We start from the raw sequence: 18,741 nt of genomic DNA on the forward strand, positions 1-18,741 counted from the left end.
AATAAAACATTGGATATCTACTTTAGTTTTAAAAAATATTTAATCACCTAAAGCAAAAAAAATTAGAATTTAAGCGCTTATTTTAGAATAAAGCTGTAAAACATGTGGGGTATTAATTGTATGAATAACCCTAAATCTATAATTATAATTTATATGTAATATAAATATTAACCATGGAATTTAACCCAAAAATAGTGTGTAAAAGAAGCCTAGATATATTTAGAGCAAAAGGGAGGGGAAAGGAAGAATGATGTGTGAAATTGGTCCATTCACAAAGAAAAAAAAAAGAGATGAGAAGAGCTGAATGATGGCAACTTGGCCAAGTAAGGGGTGTTTAAAAATCATTTTATTTCAGGGTAAACTACTAAATTATTTTTATTTCAAAATCATACCTAACATTACGTTTTAGTTTCATTTTGGTCAATCTTCGTTAAACAATTAATGGTGGTGTTGATGTGTCATCATAAAATAATATCACGTCAGAACATCTATAAATTTTTTAACGTCAGGTGACCAAAATGAAATCAAAACGTAACGTTAGATATGATTTTGAATAGAAGTAATAATTGGGTACTAAATATGTAGTTTATCCTTTATTTTAGTACTTTATTTAATTTTCTCACATCTCCGTTGTCTTTGTCCATCCATCCCTAGGAGAAAGAAGCTAATCCACAACAATCCAAGAACAGTTTCTCTGTTGTTGACCCAACACCAATGCTTCCAAGTACCAATTGTGAAACTACTGCCTAATTATAATAATAAAAATAATAGTAAAAGATCCCAAGGCTGCTTCCCTTTGACAGTGAAGTTCATGGACAATGACAGCAGGCCAGAGATGCTAGCTGTTTTGTTTTTTCTTGCTTCATCACTCATTTTCCCAATAATTTATGTTTTGGTATTTATCATAGGATAAATTATGCATTTACTCACCCACTTATTCTGATAGTTTTATTTTGGTCACTTAATTATTATATTTCAAAATCATATCTAACGTTATTAAGATTGTAAATGAGACGAGTCAGATCACATGTTACTCGAGATCGACTCGATCAAAGCTCGACAAATACTCGACTCAAGCTCAAGCTCGACTTGAGTTTTTAACGAGCTGATACCAGCTACTTCATACTCGACTCGAGAAACTCGTGACTACTCGAAAAAATAATATATTAAAAATGTATTCTTTAAAAAATTAAATTATTAATAATATTAATATTTATGTGTATTTAATATTCATATTCGAGTTTGAGCTTTAACCGAGTTAAGTTTAAGATTTTTTTATTTTGAGTTTTTTTTTGAGCTTTTTCGAGCTTCAATTCATGGTTTCGAGTTCGAGTTAAGCTTGAAAATTTTAGACTCACGATTTTTGGAGTCGAGCTCGACTCAACTTGTTTACAGCCCTAAATATTATATTTTGGTCATCAACTGTTAAAAAATTAGCACTGAAATTGACGTGTCAACATAATTTATGTCACATCATCATTGAACAAATAAAAAATTACTAAATTAGCAGTTCTATTTTTAAAAAATAGTTGAGTGACTAAAACAAAATCATAAGAATAGATGGGTGACTCAGTGTGTATTTTACTCTTTTTTGAAATTATTATGATTATTATTTGGTGCAAAGCAATCCACCAAAGCATTTTGTTTTAGCATAATTGCAAGGACAATGGGACAATATATTCCATTATATATAACTCACCTAGAATTGTCATGGCACACCACTTAATCATGTTTCCATTAGATCCATTCTCTCTTCTTTTTACAATAATATTTTAACACCAAAAATCTACGTCAAAATTACACAGAATCTTCAGTTTAATGTGTAATGAAATATATAAATTCTTAATTTTGTATAATTATATATTTTAATTTTAATTTAATTTAATATTCACAAATCATTAAACCGTTATTATCATAATATTATTAGTCGGATAAGATTTTTATCCTTCTAATTTTTTAATTTAAATATTTGATATATTCTTTCACCTTTCAATATTTGATCTTAACTTTATTTCCTATTACGAGGGACTAATTTATTTCACAATAAAAGAATAAAATGTATTAAATATTTAAATTTAAAACATTTTAAAAACAAAAAAAATTATTTAATTAACATTTGAATTTAGAAAAATATTTAAAATATTGTTATATCAGACAAAACACAAAGTAACCATGTGATCAGAACAACATAATGCACACAAAGCATTACTTAAACCATTGCAATATTATTATTAGTGGCAGAAACGCTGACATAATGATTCGAGGGAAAAAAATTCTCAAATAATATACAATGATGTCATTTATAAATAATTAATTTTTATATTTTTTCCAAAAAAAAAAAAGTGTTGTTTTAATTTATTTATTTTTTGAGATTTTGTGTTTAAACCAAAATAAGTAATTAGATTTGAGAGTCGTTTATGTACGAGAAAGATCAGAGCAACTAATGACACCCATAATTAGTACCTTATAGATTTATTTTGTCTCGATTTCTTAAAGTTATAAATTCAAATTTAATTTTAAATGTCGTCCTAATAAATATGAATGAAATTTTAATTACTCGAATAGACTTTGTGTAAAGACAAAAATATTCAAATTAATTTTCAAAATAGAACAACATACTTCAATTATTTTTAGAAAAATATCCTTCATTATGAATAACTAAAAAAATCATATTTCAATTACTTTATATATTACCCTTTCAATTATCTTAATAAAGGGATATTACCTTAATTTTTTAGAAAAAAATGCATAATTACAGCATGTGATGATATTTAGATTAATAAATAATAATATATATGTATACATATAATAATAATAAGAAGAAGAGAACATAGCATATATATTAGCTGCTATAATAATAATAATAATAAGTAATAAGAAATTTATCTTGCTAGAAAACCTAATTCAAAATAAGGTAAATCGAATGAGAAAAAAACAATTAAACCATATATATGTTAGTAATTTTTTTAAATTATACTTAATGTTACTTTTTAATTTTATTTTTGATCACTCATTGTTAAGAAATAAACAAAATCGTTGAAGCGATAATTTTTTATTTTATTTCAATGATGAAGTGATATTTCCTTCAATGATAAGTCAACATAACTGTTAATTTTTTAATGACGAATGACCAAGATGTAACGTTAAATATGATTTTAAAAAAATAATTAGATGACTAAAATGGAACCACATGAATAATGAATGACTAAATATGTAGGTTACCCTTAATTTTATAAAGGGATAAAGTAATTTTTAATCCTTAGATTTATTTTTAATTTAATTTCTAATATCCTTTTATCTATATTTAGTTATTACATTTAATTTTTAATCTTTTAATGGCGTGATATTATGAAATTAGGCTGCATGTCATAATATCAGAATGTCAAAAGGATTATTAATTTTTTTATCAAATTCAATAATTAACGTGGATAAATAAATGAAGGATTAAATATTTAACAATATAATGCTGAGGGGACTGAATTGCACTTTATCGAGATTTACATAGAATTGAAGTAAATGGGGATGGGCGTCCGACCCTGGTGTCCAATGCGATCATAAATCTTGAAAACGACAAAAGCTACAAAACGAAACGGTATCTATGGCAATCCCGTGGTTTTGAAGTCTAAAATAGGGGAAAATTGTCATTTCATAGAACCATCATCTCAGGGAAAGAGATCTGACGGACTCCGTTTGTCCTCACGTGACCTGTCATCGGTAGCACGCACGGTAGCTTTTGTCCTCTCCGTTCTCATTTTTGGTTCTTTCTTCAAATAAACTAAAAATTGAAATAAAAAAATGATTTTCTTTCGTTATCATTAATGTCGTATTTATTGGGGGAGTGCATACAAGAAAATACGACTCCAATATTATTCAAATTTATTTAAAATAATTTCTTAAATATCATTCATTTTTGTTGACTAAATAATTCAGGTGTTTTTTTTAAATATACACATGCTTGAAAATTATTTTAGAATCTTGGTTATTTGTTATAATATGTAAAACTTGTCATGAATGAGTGATGAGTTTCATAAAACATAATAATAATTAGAACTCGTTATTCTCTTGTGACGAGTTTCATAATTTTTTTTCATTTATGTGATGATTTTTATTTTTTTAATATATTTTATAAAACTCTTCATTCTCTTGTGACAAATTACACAACTACTATAAATTACCTAGATCCCAAAATAACTTTTAAATAATTTTTTTCTAAAAAAATCCGCCCTCATTATTTACAAATTTTTTATTGCTCAATTCTTATTATACATAGAGATTTACGTATCAAATTGAGCTAAGATTTGATTTTAAAAAATAAATCTAAATTTGATTCATGATATTTTTAGAGTAAAGTACATAAATGGTCTTTCGATTATAAGATATTATTTCGTGGAGTTATTTGACTATTAAAAGTCACAAAATGATCTATATGTTATAGGACGTTGCTTATTGAGTTTTACAACTATTAAAAGTTACAAAATAGTCACTCAACTATTTATATGTTCCAAGCTTGTCATTTTTCGTTAAAAATGACGATTGTCTAATTTGGACGTTATCTTGTTAATTAAGATATGATAAAATTATATTTTAAAGATGACTACTGGCATCGTTGTTGCTTTCAAACAATGACTCGATGACATAATGTTTCAAGCACTGGCTCGACGCATAATGTAAATAGAGACTCGATCTACAAAATACAACTTAAACAGTTTTAAAAGTAGATTTTATCATATTCCAATGAGCAAGTTTACGTCAAACTCATATGGACGTCGATTTTTCAAATGAAAAAGATGAGTTTGAAATATATGAATAATTGAGTGACTATTTTATAACTTTTAATAGTCGAAAGACTTAACAAAACATTATTTTATAGTTAAGAGAGTATTTTATATTTTTTTAAAATAAAAAACTCAATAAAATAACGTCATATAATCGATGATAATTTATATAATTGCCTATATTTTAAAATGATTTTACAATCATCTCAAAAAAGTTTAAATTATTCCACAACCAATCATAAAAAATTAAAAGACAATATTTTTTAAAGTCATTTCTAAAAGATTAAAATTGAATTTTAAATAGGATAATCATTGGAAGTATTTATTTTCGATATTTTTTTGGGAAAAAAAACATGTCACTAATCCACACCCATGGGACCCATAGAACAATTATCTATTGGCCTCTCAGTTTGTCGTCTCTCATTTCCACATTCATCTCCTTGTGTATAATTTTTTTAGCATTTCCTTAGTCTTCTAACCTGCGCACCTTTTCCTATCCTTCACCCACTCCACATGACACTCATATTAACCTCTCTTCAATTCCATCTTTTATCGTTTTTTCTCTCTTTACTCTTTCCCTGTTCACTTTCCAGCAGGTTTTTAAACAAACAAAATTGGTTTTCTTTCTCTCTTGATAATATAAGTTGAACAGCAGAAAAAAAGGAGGGACCTTTGAAGTTGAAAAAGAGAAAGGGGAATAAGATTAGATTAAAATCCTTGTTGGGTTGTTTTCTTCTTTCGTTTTGTGGTATGAATTTTGGGTTTCTGGGTTGTTCTTCACAAGGATCTGTTTTAAGCTTCTGGGCTTTGCTTTTGAGTCTTTAAAGAAGGGGAAATGGCTGGAAGTAACGAAATCAACCTCAATGAGTGCAAGGTACAGTTTTTTGTCCTTCTTCTCCCTTTTATTATTTTGTATACTTTCTTTCTAGAATTGGGTTGTCAAGTTGAGCTTTTTAATGGAATTTTTATTTATTTTCCTTTTTTTTTGTTGTTGAATAAAGCTGGGTTTTACCTGATTTTCTTCTTCTTTAGAGCTGTTAGTCTTATCAATCTTATTTATTGAAGTTTTTTAAAATAAAAAGATTTGGGGTTATGGCATATTGCTGTTAAAAGTTGATTCATTTGCTATTTTTGGTGTAAGCAGTTTAGTTTGCCTTTTGAGCAATGTTTCTATTTCTCCAAGAAAGTTGGAATTTTCTGATTTTAGCTCAGTCTTTGGGTTAGTTTTATTTGGAGGTTTTTGATTTGATTGTGAATATCATATTAGATATTGGATGAGTCTTCTTTTGTTTGTTCAACTTGCTTTGGTGGATAACCCATGACTTGACTACTTTCTGCAAATTAGCACTAAAATTTGTGTTTCTTGGCAAGGTGAGTACAATTAATTTCTTAGGGTTTCCACGGTTTCTGTTCATTTAAATTTGGTGGTAATTCTTTTTCTTTGCTTTAGATTTGATTTCATGGAAGATGAAGCTCATTTTTAATTCTTGTTTACTTTTGTCTCTTGATATATGGTGGTTCCGCTAAATACATGGGTCCTCATCTCTAATTTTAAGCTGGCTTACAATCTTATTCGTCGACCCGATGGCACTTTCCCGATGGCACTTTCAATCGTCACTTGGCGGAGTTCCTCGACCGCAGAGTCCCTGCTAATGTGAATCCAGTTGGTGGGGTTTTCTCATTTGATGTCCTCATCGATCGTGGTACAGGCCTCCTGTGTCGGATTTATAGACCGGCTACCGGTGAAGAGCCTCAGCTTACTATTGATGACCTTGAGAAGCCTGTTACAGCTGAGGTTGTCCCTGTTATAATTTTCTTTCATGGGGGAAGCTTTGCACATTCATCGGCGAATAGTACTATATACCACAATCTGTGTCGGATATTGGTAGGTACCTGTAAGGCTGTTGTGGTCTCCGTGAATTATCATCGTGCTCCTGAAAATAGATATCCATGTGCTTATGATGATGGGTGGACTGCTCTTAAATGGGTTAACTCTAGATCATGGCTTCAAAGTCGGAAAGATTCGAAGGTTCATATATATTTGGCTGGTGATAGCTCCGGTGGTAACATTGCACACCATTTAGCCCTGCGAGCCGTTGAATCAGGAATCGATATATTGGGAAATATATTGCTCAATCCAATGTTTGGTGGAAAAGAAAGAACTGAATCCGAAAAGTGGTTAGATGGGAAGTACTTTGTTACTCTACGAGACAGGGATTGGTATTGGAGGGCTTTTCTCCCCGAGGGGGCAGATCGGGACCATCCTACATGTAACCCGTTTGGTCCCAATGGTAGAAGTCTTGAAGGAATCAAATTCCCAAAGAGTCTTGTGGTGGTTGCTGGCTTTGATCTTATTCAGGATTGGCAATTGGCTTATGTTGAAGGGCTCAAAAAGGCCGGCCAAGACGTTAAACTTCTATATATGGAACAGGCTACAATCGGTTTCTACTTGTTGCCGAATAATGACCACTTCCATTTCGTTCTGGACGAGATAAGTAAATTCGTGAGTTCTGACTGTTAATAGAATTAACCTTACCCACAGACAGCACTGTATGAAAGGAGCTCGACAGTCCACTTGTGGCCATTACGAAGTTTGCAGTTCACGGTTGTACGGTACTACTGATCACTTTCATATTAATCATGGTGTTATTGGTCTCTGCTATTTTTTCTCCTTATATGGTGAAGAAGAGGTATTTCAGCATGTAGCTGAATCGCTAATTGTTCCGGTCTGCATTCAGTGAAGTTAACGGCAATTATAGCCTTTTTGACTATGTTTGCAGATCACCAAGTTTAAGTGTTACAAACTCCGACGTCACGCCCCAAAGGAGAATATTTGGTACCTGTTCAAGGGATCGGTGCACCCGTTTATTGTTATATATGCTAATTTTAGAACATGGATTAGGAAAGTTCCATGGTGTTGTGACCCTGTATGTCTATACATATCATATGTGTTAGTATATAAAAGGATGTTTACTTATATCGGTTTTTTCGCCTACTGTTATTAGATATTTTCCTGTTTGCCACTTTACTAGAAAAGTGTAAAAATACAGCTATGATTTATAAGATCGAGAAATTTTGGATTACATATTTCTGGCTATATACTATTAAACTCTACAGGTTCAATGAGACTGATGAGAAGAACTTATGTTTGCTTGATTGTGTTTGATTAGCTACAAGTTAATCTTGTTGCATGATTGATGACTTGGTTTCAGCCAAAGTTCGATCCCCGGAAGATAGTTTCGGAGACGACTGAACGAGGCATGAAAACATGCTGCCATTCCATCCATTAAATCGAACCAGGACAAAAGGATAGTAGTAGCCCCCCCATGGTTTGAGATTGAGATTGATTTTGATGCTTTCTTGTCATTTCTTGGATGTTTGTAAATGAAGCTTCGACAGCTGCATACAAAAAAACAAAGAAATTGGCTTGTTTGCAAAGGGAAATCAAAGCACAAACACACACACATCTTATATACAATGGTGGTTGCTATTTGGATGCATTAAAGGGGACCACTTTGAGAAGGAACTCACATCTTTTCTAAGCTGTTAGGATTTGCTTTCATGGTGCTAAAAGAATATTTACATAAATGTTGAAAAACAGCTAAGCCTCCAGATAAAGACATCAACAAGCCTGATTTAAATGGCTTTTATGAACCAATTAAAAATAGGCATAATATCAAAAAATATCCCTAATGTTTAATTAAATATTCATTTTGGCCCCTTATTTTTTTTTGAGCATTTTTGCTCTAACATTTCATGTTAAGGTAAAAAGACACATCTTTGGCTGAAACCATTAGTCAACAAACGGTTAACGTACTAAAATAGGGGTATTTTTAACCTAAAATGAAACGTTGTAGGGGAAATGCTCTAGAAAAAGAAAAGAATAAGAGTTAAAGTGATTATTTGGTTAAACGTTAGAGACCTTTATGTCATAAAATGAAACGTTCAGGGATAAAATACTCTTAAAAAACAAGGGTCAAAATGATATCTTGATAAACATTAGTGACTAATTTTAGTATTATTTGTTAAAATTATGGGATTAGCAGCATAAATTACTTGGCTAAACAAGAGAATTGGGTTTGGTTTTTTTATTTGTTTCCTAGTCATGTGGTCTGACTAGGATAGCTTATGTGGCATGTGAAAAATTGATAAATATTCCAACTTGATTATGAATGGTTCCCCATACAAAAGTTTTTCTTTTACCATTCTAAAGTTGTCCCCTTTTCTCCAAGCTGGATGATACTATGTATCAGAATATAAAAATGTCTAATCTTTAGAATAATGATTTCCCATCCCAACTCCCAGACCATTTACTTTGAGAGATTTATGGTAATAAAGGCCTTGAATCTGAAAACATTGCTGTCCAGTCAAATATTATTACAGAGTTATCCCTTTCTGATGACCTTTGAAGAAAGTTGCAGTGCCAGAAACAAAGATCAGATGACATTGTGGTTAAGGGTAGAAAATTTACATAATACAAGTTCACGAACCTTTGAAAGATTGGGATGAGCCTAGATGAAGTGAGAAAGACATTGTTGTCTACCATCTAAGTCAAATGGTTGAAATGTCATTCATTTGAGCATAATTAAGTAACAAGAAAACAGATGCTTTGGGTTAAATTGTTGTTCCCAAGGGCCATTAAACCTTAAGCAACAGTTCAATTGAAGATTGCTGTAATGGCCATTAAATCTAAGTTGCAGTGATGCATGTATATGTTGCAAGGAAGCATATACCTAGTCAGCTAATACCTTGTACTCCAAACAACTACCAGATTTTGGAAAACAGTAACTTCAGCTGCAATCTGTTCATTATATATAGAATCAATTTGGTTCACCTGACCTAGCCTTCATTTTCATTTCACTTTCCAAAAAACAAGAATCAATCTGAAAGAAAACCGAGATAATCCGAAAATATGAAGCATTAACACATAGAACATCCCCTGAAGTTACTACAAAAAGAATATTGTTTATTGCAGAGCAAAAAGATCAGAAATAGCAACATATTATGTTGTTGTCATAATGTTTTCTCCATTACTCTTGTAGTATGAAAAACTTGTGCTTAAAACAAAGTTAACCGATCGATCGAATCACTCATCGTCGCTTTGCAGCATAGGCAAAGGTTACTGCAGCCAAAATGGTTGTTGCCGAGGAGACCAAAGTCCAGTAACTCTTTTTCTTTTCCACTTCCACAATAGTTTTCTCCATAACAGCAACTTTCAGGTTCAAATCTTGAGCCACTGTCTCTTTATTCTTGAATGCTTGTTTGATTGCCTCTAAGTTGGTTGCAATTGGTTCGATTTCGTCTTCAAGCTTCTTTTGGGAAATAGCAGCTTCTTCCTTCTCCTTTCCATTTTTTTCATCTTTAGAGTCGCATAACAATGAGGCAGTGTTCTTCAACAGAGTCAATAGTTGCCTATAACTCATGCTGGTTGATTCCATTTTAGCCCTCAAATCATTGAAACTACTCTTTGCCTCCAAAAGTTCCTTCTGCAGCCTATCAATATCTTCAGCCATCGATCCACAGCGACTCTCGATATCCTTCTTTTCCTTCATTAGGTCCTGCCATTCAGTCTTCTGATGTGCAAGTTCTTTTGTAGTTTCTTCAAGTAGCTTCTCCATTTCCGAAACTTTCAATTTCAAGTTAACACCATTCATCTTCTCCTCATCCAATACTTTCAAAGTATTGTCCTTCTCAAGAGTTAATTGGTCGAATGAAACTCTAATATTGCTAACTTCGGATAACAATTCTTCATTCTTCTTGTTATGAGCCCAACATGCCTCGAACAGCCTATTGACAACAATCCACAGATCACTCATGTCTTCTTGTGGCTCAGAATTTTCATTCTCACCACTAACTACTTCTCCAAGAAACTCCTCAAGGAAGTCCACAACCTTGTTCTGCAAATCCTTTAGTTCCTTCCTGTTCGTTTCCAACTCTGTTCTAGCTGCATCTTGTTCCTCCAATAACTTCTCGATTCTTCTCTGCCTATCCTCCGACTCCGCCGTTGCCAACTCCAATGATTTCGAGGCAGAATCCTTCTCCTCCTTTAACCTATCAAGACACATTTCTATTGCTCTCTTCTCTTCCAACAATGAACCAATCTCTTTCGCCTGTTCAGCCTCCCTATCCATTGCTTCACGACAATTCTTTTCCAGCTCGAGTGCCTTGGCGCGCAAGATTCCCTCTTCCTTCCTCAAATTCAATACAACCTCACTCAGTTCCCGAGTTTCCTTTTCCAACTCACCAATCTTCATTCTTTGTTTATTTCTCTCCATCTCATTCACTTCCTTTTCCTTCTCGAAAGTTTCAATCTTTCTTCTAAAAGTCTCAACTTCTTGGACCAAATCTTCAATGTTTTTCTCCATCAAGTCTTTCTCCTCCGCCATTAAACTCTTCACCTTCTCCAATTCCTCAATCTCCCCAAGAAACCTATCACATTCCACTTTCAGTTTCCCAATTTCTTCCCCTAATTTCCTCTCCTTTTCCTCCATTGCCATAATCTTATCTTTCATCAAACTACACTCATTAACCTGCAACTCAAAATCATTTCTTGCCAAATCCCTCTCTTTACAAGCCAAACTCAACCTTTCCCTCTCACTTTCAATAGTACAAATCAGTTCATTCACTCTGCTATCCAACGCCCCACCCATCTCCTTCATTTGACTCGCCATATAAACCCAAAGCAACCCGTTTTGCAACTCTGAACTCATACTTTGAGTCAACTCAGCGCCAAGGGTTTCATTGGCTTGAACCAAGTATTCAATCTGATGCCTATTTTCATAGGCCTGCTTGACAAGCAAAGCGTTAAGAGACTGAAGACTTTGAACCTTCTGGTTAGGGTCTTCCGTGGAAGATTCTCTGAAGGTCGAGTCTTTTGCAGGTTCTTGAATTTCTGAAGATGGGTTTTGTTGTTTTCGGCCTTTGGATTTACGGATAGATTTCTTCCCGTTGGCCATTCTTGGCAGTATTGGAGAAAGGTGGGATTTTTATGGTGGAGAAAGGAGATATGGTGATAGATTGATAAAAAAAAAAAGGAGTGATGGAAGAAGAGAGTTATTGAGAAGATTCAATTTCGGAAAAAAAATCATTAAATATTATATTTGTGTATGTCAATGTGTTGATTTTAATTCTCAATTTTTAGATTCACTGTTTCCTTTTAATGGTAAAATTTATTTATTTTTAATTTCAAACAAAAATGTAATTGAATTCAATTTAAATACATTGCAAGTAGTCATTTTCAAGTGTATCTTTCATTAATTTTTAGTCTTTAAATGTATCAAGATCAAATACTATATTTATCTAATTTTTAATAATTTAAAAGTAAATATAAAATTATAATTTTTTTAATAATTTATTAAAATTTATATAAATTAAATTATTATAATTATAATATGAATGTATTATGATATAAATTTAGATTTTTAGTATTTATTTTTAATTATAAATTTATTATTATAATTTATTTTTAAAGAAATTTAAAGGGTTCTGGATAAAGTTTATGGAGTACAATGTATTTTTTTATGAAACAACGATTGGATTCACGTTCAAAAGTAAAAAATGATTAAAAAAAGTAAAATAATGATGAAATTGTAAATTTTGAAATTCAACAGTTATTAATGAGACAATCAGTGATGACCAGTGATGGTCATCAACACTAGTGAGTGGGGATCTACGATGGAGACTTTGACTGAATTTAAAAGGGTCAAATTGATATTTTGTCAAAGTTTAAAGATTAAATTAATATTTTATTTAAAATTTATGGTTAAACTAGTATTTTGTCTAAAGTTTTAAGGTTAAGTTAGAATTTAACAATTTTTTATGAACATGTCATATAATAAAATAACTAGAGTTAAGGAATCATGATCATAAATTCATAATAAGACAAATAAAAAATAAAAGTGACCAAAATAAGACAAGAATAAAAATAAAATGATCAAAACATATATATTTTAAATCAATTACCAAAATAAGACATACTTAAAATAGAAAAAGATCATCAATGTAGTAACCCTTAATTTTAAGGAAAGCCTACTCCTTTGGCTTAATCAAAAGAGTTTTCAATATTTAAAATATAAGTTTTATGTTTTTAATATTTATCATTTATTAATATTAAAATTAAATTAATTAATTCTAAATTTAAATATTAATGAAAAAATATAAAAAAAATTAATAAACGACAAATTCCTCTTTTATTTAAAAATATTTTATAAATAAAGAGTTAATTGAATCGTACGTACTCAAACTATGATTCTCTTTCTAAAAATTTTCCTAAACTTCAAAATATTTCAATTTTATCCCTAAATTATAATTATCAATCTAAATTAGTCCTCAAACTTTTGAATATTTTAGTTTCATCCCCAAACTAGATCCTTCATTCTAAATTGGTCCACAAATCTTTTCAACATTTCAATTTCATACCAAATTATATGTATATACTAATCACATTCCATGTTAATAAAATCGTTAAGTCAATCTATATTTGGATGAATTTATGGATGAAATTGGAAGATCTAAAAGTTTGGAGACCAATTTAGAATGAGAGTCATAGGTTGAGGATGAAATTAGAATGTCCAAAAGTTTAGGGACCAATTTAAAATGAGAATCATAGTTTGGGGACATATAATGTAATTAACTCATAAATAAATCACAGTGGTTAGTAGATTTTTAAACTATAAAAATGAGTGAATATTTTTTATTGAACTTCAGATTTCCCGATTGCAAAAAAAAAAAAAAACTTCAAAACGAAATATCCATGCAAAAATAGAAACTTTTCAAAGCTTCCATATTGTTTATGTCATTCTCTTTTTGTTGGTTTATCACAGGGTCGGTCCAATGAGTTTTAATGTCTTGGGCGAGATAATAATTTTATGTCCATATACTTGTACCGTATAATAGATAAAACATCGATCTTCCATCGATGATTATGCACTGTCTGCATCGAAAAAACCATCCAGCTTCCATTAATTGTTTTGGATTTTCGAAAGGAGAATTAATTAAGCATCTTTTGACGTCTGCACTTCTAAGGGAGAATTAAATTTTTTGGATCTTTGTCGTCTACCTTAAGTCTTCCATCGACCGATCAAGTGTTTTGAGCTAATTTTTTTAGACCAAATATATATATATACATACTATAAATACTAAAAAAACCGATCAGATGTTCAAAAATGAAGACTCCACGCTTTAGGTGTGCATAGAGCAATGTTCAAGGGAGTCGAGGGCAACAACTTTTTAGCTGTGCAAATGCTGAAGACGCATAGAAATTATGGAGTCTTCAAGGAATTGCATAAAGTACGTGTCTACAATTATTTCTGTAGAAAACATTCTATAGTGAGAAATAAAATGTGAGATGGTGAATTGATTTTTCAAAAAATATTATTTGGGCAATTTTCTCATAAAATAATCCTATAATAGAGAGACAGTGTATTCTACACAAAATAAATAATAGGAAAACAGCAACAACAAAAAACGAATTAATGAAACAAATTTGGGATGAAGAGTCAAAAATATTAAAAGTTGCCATAAATTTGGGTCAGTGCGATTAACTGCGGTATGAGTATAGTCAACAGATTCATAAATAGATTAGGTACGACCCTGTCTAATCAAACCTTTCTATTCAATACGCAAAAACTACACCTATTTTCTTCTTCACTTTGAATCATCCGTTGGATTGAAATTGTTTCCAAAAGTTTACCCACATTGGAAAGCATGATCAACACTCCCAAAATAAGCAAGATCAACGGATGTGATTGAGTAGAGAATCAAAACCTTGGGATCTTCGTCTACACTTTCACGTGCATGGTATCCACCGTAGACAGCATCCACATCATGCACCCCTCAAACATGTTGCCCTGGGCTAACATTTCCACCGTTCGAACTCCATTGTTCCTGTAGGCATTGGAGGTGAAGGTGGCATTTTGCCTAATGGCACTATCCCTCCAGATGTTGGTGGCTCTGGCTATCATCCCATAATTGACCAGGTCCAGGATCATCTTTCGAACTTTTCGAATAACCAATAAAAGCGTGCCATGTGTCGCAACAAGCTATATAGGCTGCATATATATGAATTATAATGGAAACCCCATGATGGGTGACAATGAAATGAAGAAAAGCAAGATGTTGACAATTTTTTTATACGACGGAATGTCAACAGCTGGGGAATGTAGGTATAGACAAGCAATTCCATTGGCACAAAGAGGACGGCTTGATGTCAATTCTAACTATGGCATTAGAAAAGCTTTCCTTCCACAGGTCCCCATTTCCTTTACTTGATTGCATCTCCGAATTATTATTCTTAACGACGAGACGAGAGTGCCGATCGAGCGTACTTAAGCGTGTAATATCCTTCGATTTAAGCTGCGGTTTAAGTTCTAGTGACATTTTTTCCCAAAATGACATAGGGTGGCAGGAGATATACTCCTCTTCAGCAACCCACAGCACAACAAGTGATGATAGATGCAATATCTTCAGGTCCTACAACTGTGTTTCTCATGGGAGCACACACAAACTTTGCCATCTTTCTTATGAACAATCCTCACTTGAAGAAAAATGTCAAACATATTTATGCCATGGGAGGTTCCGTTAGACCGAACTGTCCGAAGAATGATGGTTCGGAAAATTCAAGTGAATGTTCGGATATCGGTAATCTGTATCCACAAGATAGCAATCCGTACGCCGAGTTCAATATATTTTCAGATCCTTTTGCTGCCTACAAGGTATTCGTTTGATTGTTTTCGTTTTGCGTTCATGGACTCGTTTTTATCTAGTATTTGAATCTTTTCGTATGAGCAGGTTTTGCATTATGGTATCCCAGTTACACTTATTCCTATGGATGCAACAAGTACCATTCCTGTAACTAATAGTTTCTTCATGGAGTTTGAAAGGAGACAGGGTACTTATGAGGCAAAATATTGCTTCCAAGCTTTAAAGATTATCCGCGATACCTGGTTGAGTAACAGATTTCATGAGGTAATGCCTCTCGAAATCTTAGTGGTTCTTGCTTCGGATTTGTAGACATTCAACTTACTGATGAAATGTTGGCAGCAATATTGTATTTGGGACTCTTTTATGGTTGGTGTAGCATTATCTATAATGCGCAACTCTTACTATCATAATGGTGAAAATGAGTTTGCAGAGATGCGATATATGAACATTACCGTCGGTACCTCGAGCCAACCTTATGGAGCATTAGACGGCTCGAATCCACTCATTTCAGGGTATTCGATGCCAATGTTTAATGTACACAAGAATGGGGTTCATAGTGGCCATGTTCAAATGGGAATGCAAGATCCCTTTTGCCTTCAGAAAGGAAAAGGACTATGTCAGGTATTAACAGTACATACTCTAGCTGATTATACATGTAAGTTTTTATGCATCCGTTCTCACACCGTAAGAAATTCGTCATATATCGTTTGAAAAATGTAGCTTCTTTCAACTATGGGATTTATCATCTTACAGAATTACACAATGCTAACAGGACGGTTACACGAAAGAAGATAATGGAGAGGATGCCGTGCGTGTTCTCGTTGCAGTGAAGGCTAAAGAAAATTATGATAAGGGAAGCTCACTTGGGAGAGAATTTTATAGAAATTTTCTCCATGTAAGCTCCTATACATATTTTATCAATAACACCATTATTCTGTTGTTTAATTTAATTAAGTCACATACTAGTAACCCGGAAATGCTTAATGGTGCTAGGAATACAGTTAATGTGGTCGATTTTTGGAATTGAATTGTAGGTTATAAATAGCCCTGAGAGAACTGGAAGGTTTGATATCAGAAGCCAATACCCTTTCCACAAGGAGGTTCTTTACAAACCAGATTTTGGAAAGAGAACGAGGGGAAAAGCGACTGTTTTCGACATGGATATGAGTGTTGGAGACTTTCTAGCTCTTTTATATCTCCTCAAGTTACCCGTGGAATTAATTGACCTCAAGGTAGTTTATGTCGGATTGGATTTGCTAGGTCTAACCTCTATGTAGACTGCGGATCTCATGAGTTAAGCATCTGCAACTTTGAATTGAACAAATATGACAATGTTATGTAAATTATGTTTAAGCATTACTAAAGTTCAGGCTTTACTGTAGTTCCTGATGATTGATATTTGTATGTTCAACTAGGGAATACTAATCAGCTCAACAGGCTGGGCGACTCCTGCAGCGATTGATGTCGTATATGATATACTCGTTATGATGGGTCGTTATGATGGGTCGTGATGACATTCCGGTTGGTCTTGGTGAAGCCTTTGCAGTTGGGCAAGCCAATCCATCTTTTGCTTCGATTGGAGACTGCAAGTACTCCAAAGCTATCCCTCATGGTAGTGGTGGTTACTTGGACTCCGACACACTATATGGACTCGCTCATGATTTACCTCGAAGTCCAAGAAGGTAAAGTTTTATATAATACTATGATAACAACAACTTGAAAATGATGCAGAACATGCATGAGCAAAAACAAGTTAAAAATATGTGGCTTACTGGCCTTTTAATGACTTTTCAGATACACAGAAGAAAACTCTGTCAAGTTTGGGGCTCCTAGAGATACTGATAATCCCAAACTCAGGCAACCATCAGCATGTAATGTTTGGAAGTATATAGTCGACTCATTGGATCATGGATCAAAGATCACTGTATTGACAAATGGACATTTGACTAATTTAGCGCAGATCATTCTATCAGAGAATGCAAGCTCAGTGATTCAGGTAAATTATATAGATAACAGAGATTTCAGTCTCCGAATGATGGAGTTGATCATATATATATATATATATATATATATATATATTTACTGATGCAGGGAGTATACATTGTTGGAGGACACATAGGCAATGCCAATGACAATAGCAAAGGAAATATTTTCACGGTTCCCTCGAATGAATATGCGGAATTTAACATGTTTCTCGATCCTTTAGCTGCAAAGGAAGTTTTCACTTCATCTGTGAACATCACACTTGTTCCACTTCAGATGCAAAGAAGAGTTAGTTCCTTCAACATGATACTTATCAGGATGAATGCCACAACTCAGACTCCTGAACTTGTGTTTGCACGACGTTTACTTTCGAGATTTTGGCAATTACAACAAGAGCATTATAGATATCATCACATGGTAATTTCAGAAACCTTCAAGCATATATATGGCCGTTAAATATGCTTCTTTGGTCTGTGAGGTTTTACTAGTTTCAGATATGATATATTCTTGATTACTTTCAATGCAACTTATGGATGCAAAAGAGTTTAGATTAGATTGAAACAACTTTGTCTCTTTGAAGGATATATTTTTGGGAGAGATCCTTGGTGCAGTAATATTGTCTGGAAATTCACATCTGAACCAGACATATATGTCCAAGTCTCTTAAGGTCTTTACAGACGGAGACCTTAAGACAATAAGAGAGATAACCATTGATGAAGATCAAGGGAAACAAGTGAATGTTTTGGAAAACGTTAACCCAGATGCATATTATGACCATTTCACTAGGGTCTTAGGTGATCACAGACAGTCTGCTGTTCTGGGAAGCTTTCATGAGCAGGAAAGACTATGGACTTCACGACGGGGAAGTATGAACATTGATCATAATCGGAAGTTGTAAGAATTTATTATAATTTAGCCTATCCTTTGAACAGTTTTGACATCTTTTTGAAGCAGATTCTACTTAGTGTCCATGAGCTTAGCAACAAATGAAATACAGAATACCTCATAGAAGACACAGTTACGGAATCAGGCTTTATGCACCTGGCATCATGCTTTCGTGTCGTGATGTACATAAGTACCGAATCATGCTCCCCGGTTCTACAACATAAATGTAATGAACAATGCATGCATAAGCCCTTCCCTTGGATTCCTCTGTCCTTTCTATTAGTTAAAATATTAGTATCATACAACATAAAGTCAAGTCCCCCCAGCTGGAAGGATTTTCCCCCAAGTTTCTTGTATATATGTACGAGCATATGATCTTTCAAATATACGAAAAATA

At 32.8% G+C, this 18,741-nt stretch overlaps 2 protein-coding genes and 1 pseudogene across 2 annotated transcripts; 2 read left to right on the plus strand and 1 right to left on the minus strand.

The window, feature by feature from the left end:
• Positions 1-5,294: 5,294 nt before the first annotated feature.
• LOC120167143 lies at positions 5,295-7,421 on the plus strand (annotated as a pseudogene).
• Positions 7,422-9,865: 2,444 nt separating this feature from the next.
• Positions 9,866-11,731, minus strand: LOC120167138 (MAR-binding filament-like protein 1-1). Its single transcript, XM_039176236.1, has one exon. The coding sequence runs from the start codon at positions 11,729-11,731 to the stop codon at positions 9,866-9,868; it is 1,866 nt and encodes a 621-aa protein (XP_039032167.1).
• A 3,157-nt stretch (positions 11,732-14,888) lies between these two features.
• Positions 14,889-18,424, plus strand: LOC120167133. Its single transcript, XM_039176232.1, is given in 11 exon segments — positions 14,889-15,023; positions 15,173-15,487; positions 15,564-15,740; positions 15,816-16,097; positions 16,249-16,371; positions 16,511-16,708; positions 16,892-16,957; positions 16,959-17,158; positions 17,271-17,472; positions 17,568-17,876; positions 18,040-18,424. Coding segments are annotated over 11 exon segments (2,325 nt in total). The 3' UTR covers positions 18,358-18,424.
• The last annotated feature ends 317 nt before the right edge of the window (positions 18,425-18,741 follow it).

The sequence above is a fragment of the Hibiscus syriacus genome, unplaced genomic scaffold (assembly GCF_006381635.1).
Source record: "Hibiscus syriacus cultivar Baekdansim isolate YM2019G1 unplaced genomic scaffold, ASM638163v2 tig00111670_pilon, whole genome shotgun sequence".
Lineage (NCBI taxonomy): Eukaryota > Viridiplantae > Streptophyta > Magnoliopsida > Malvales > Malvaceae > Hibiscus > Hibiscus syriacus.

Bases quoted from the DNA above. Each gene is read 5' to 3' on its own strand.
- LOC120167138 (XM_039176236.1), bottom strand. From the start codon at position 11,731: ATGGCCAACGGGAAGAAATCTATCCGTAAATCCAAAGGCCGAAAACAA.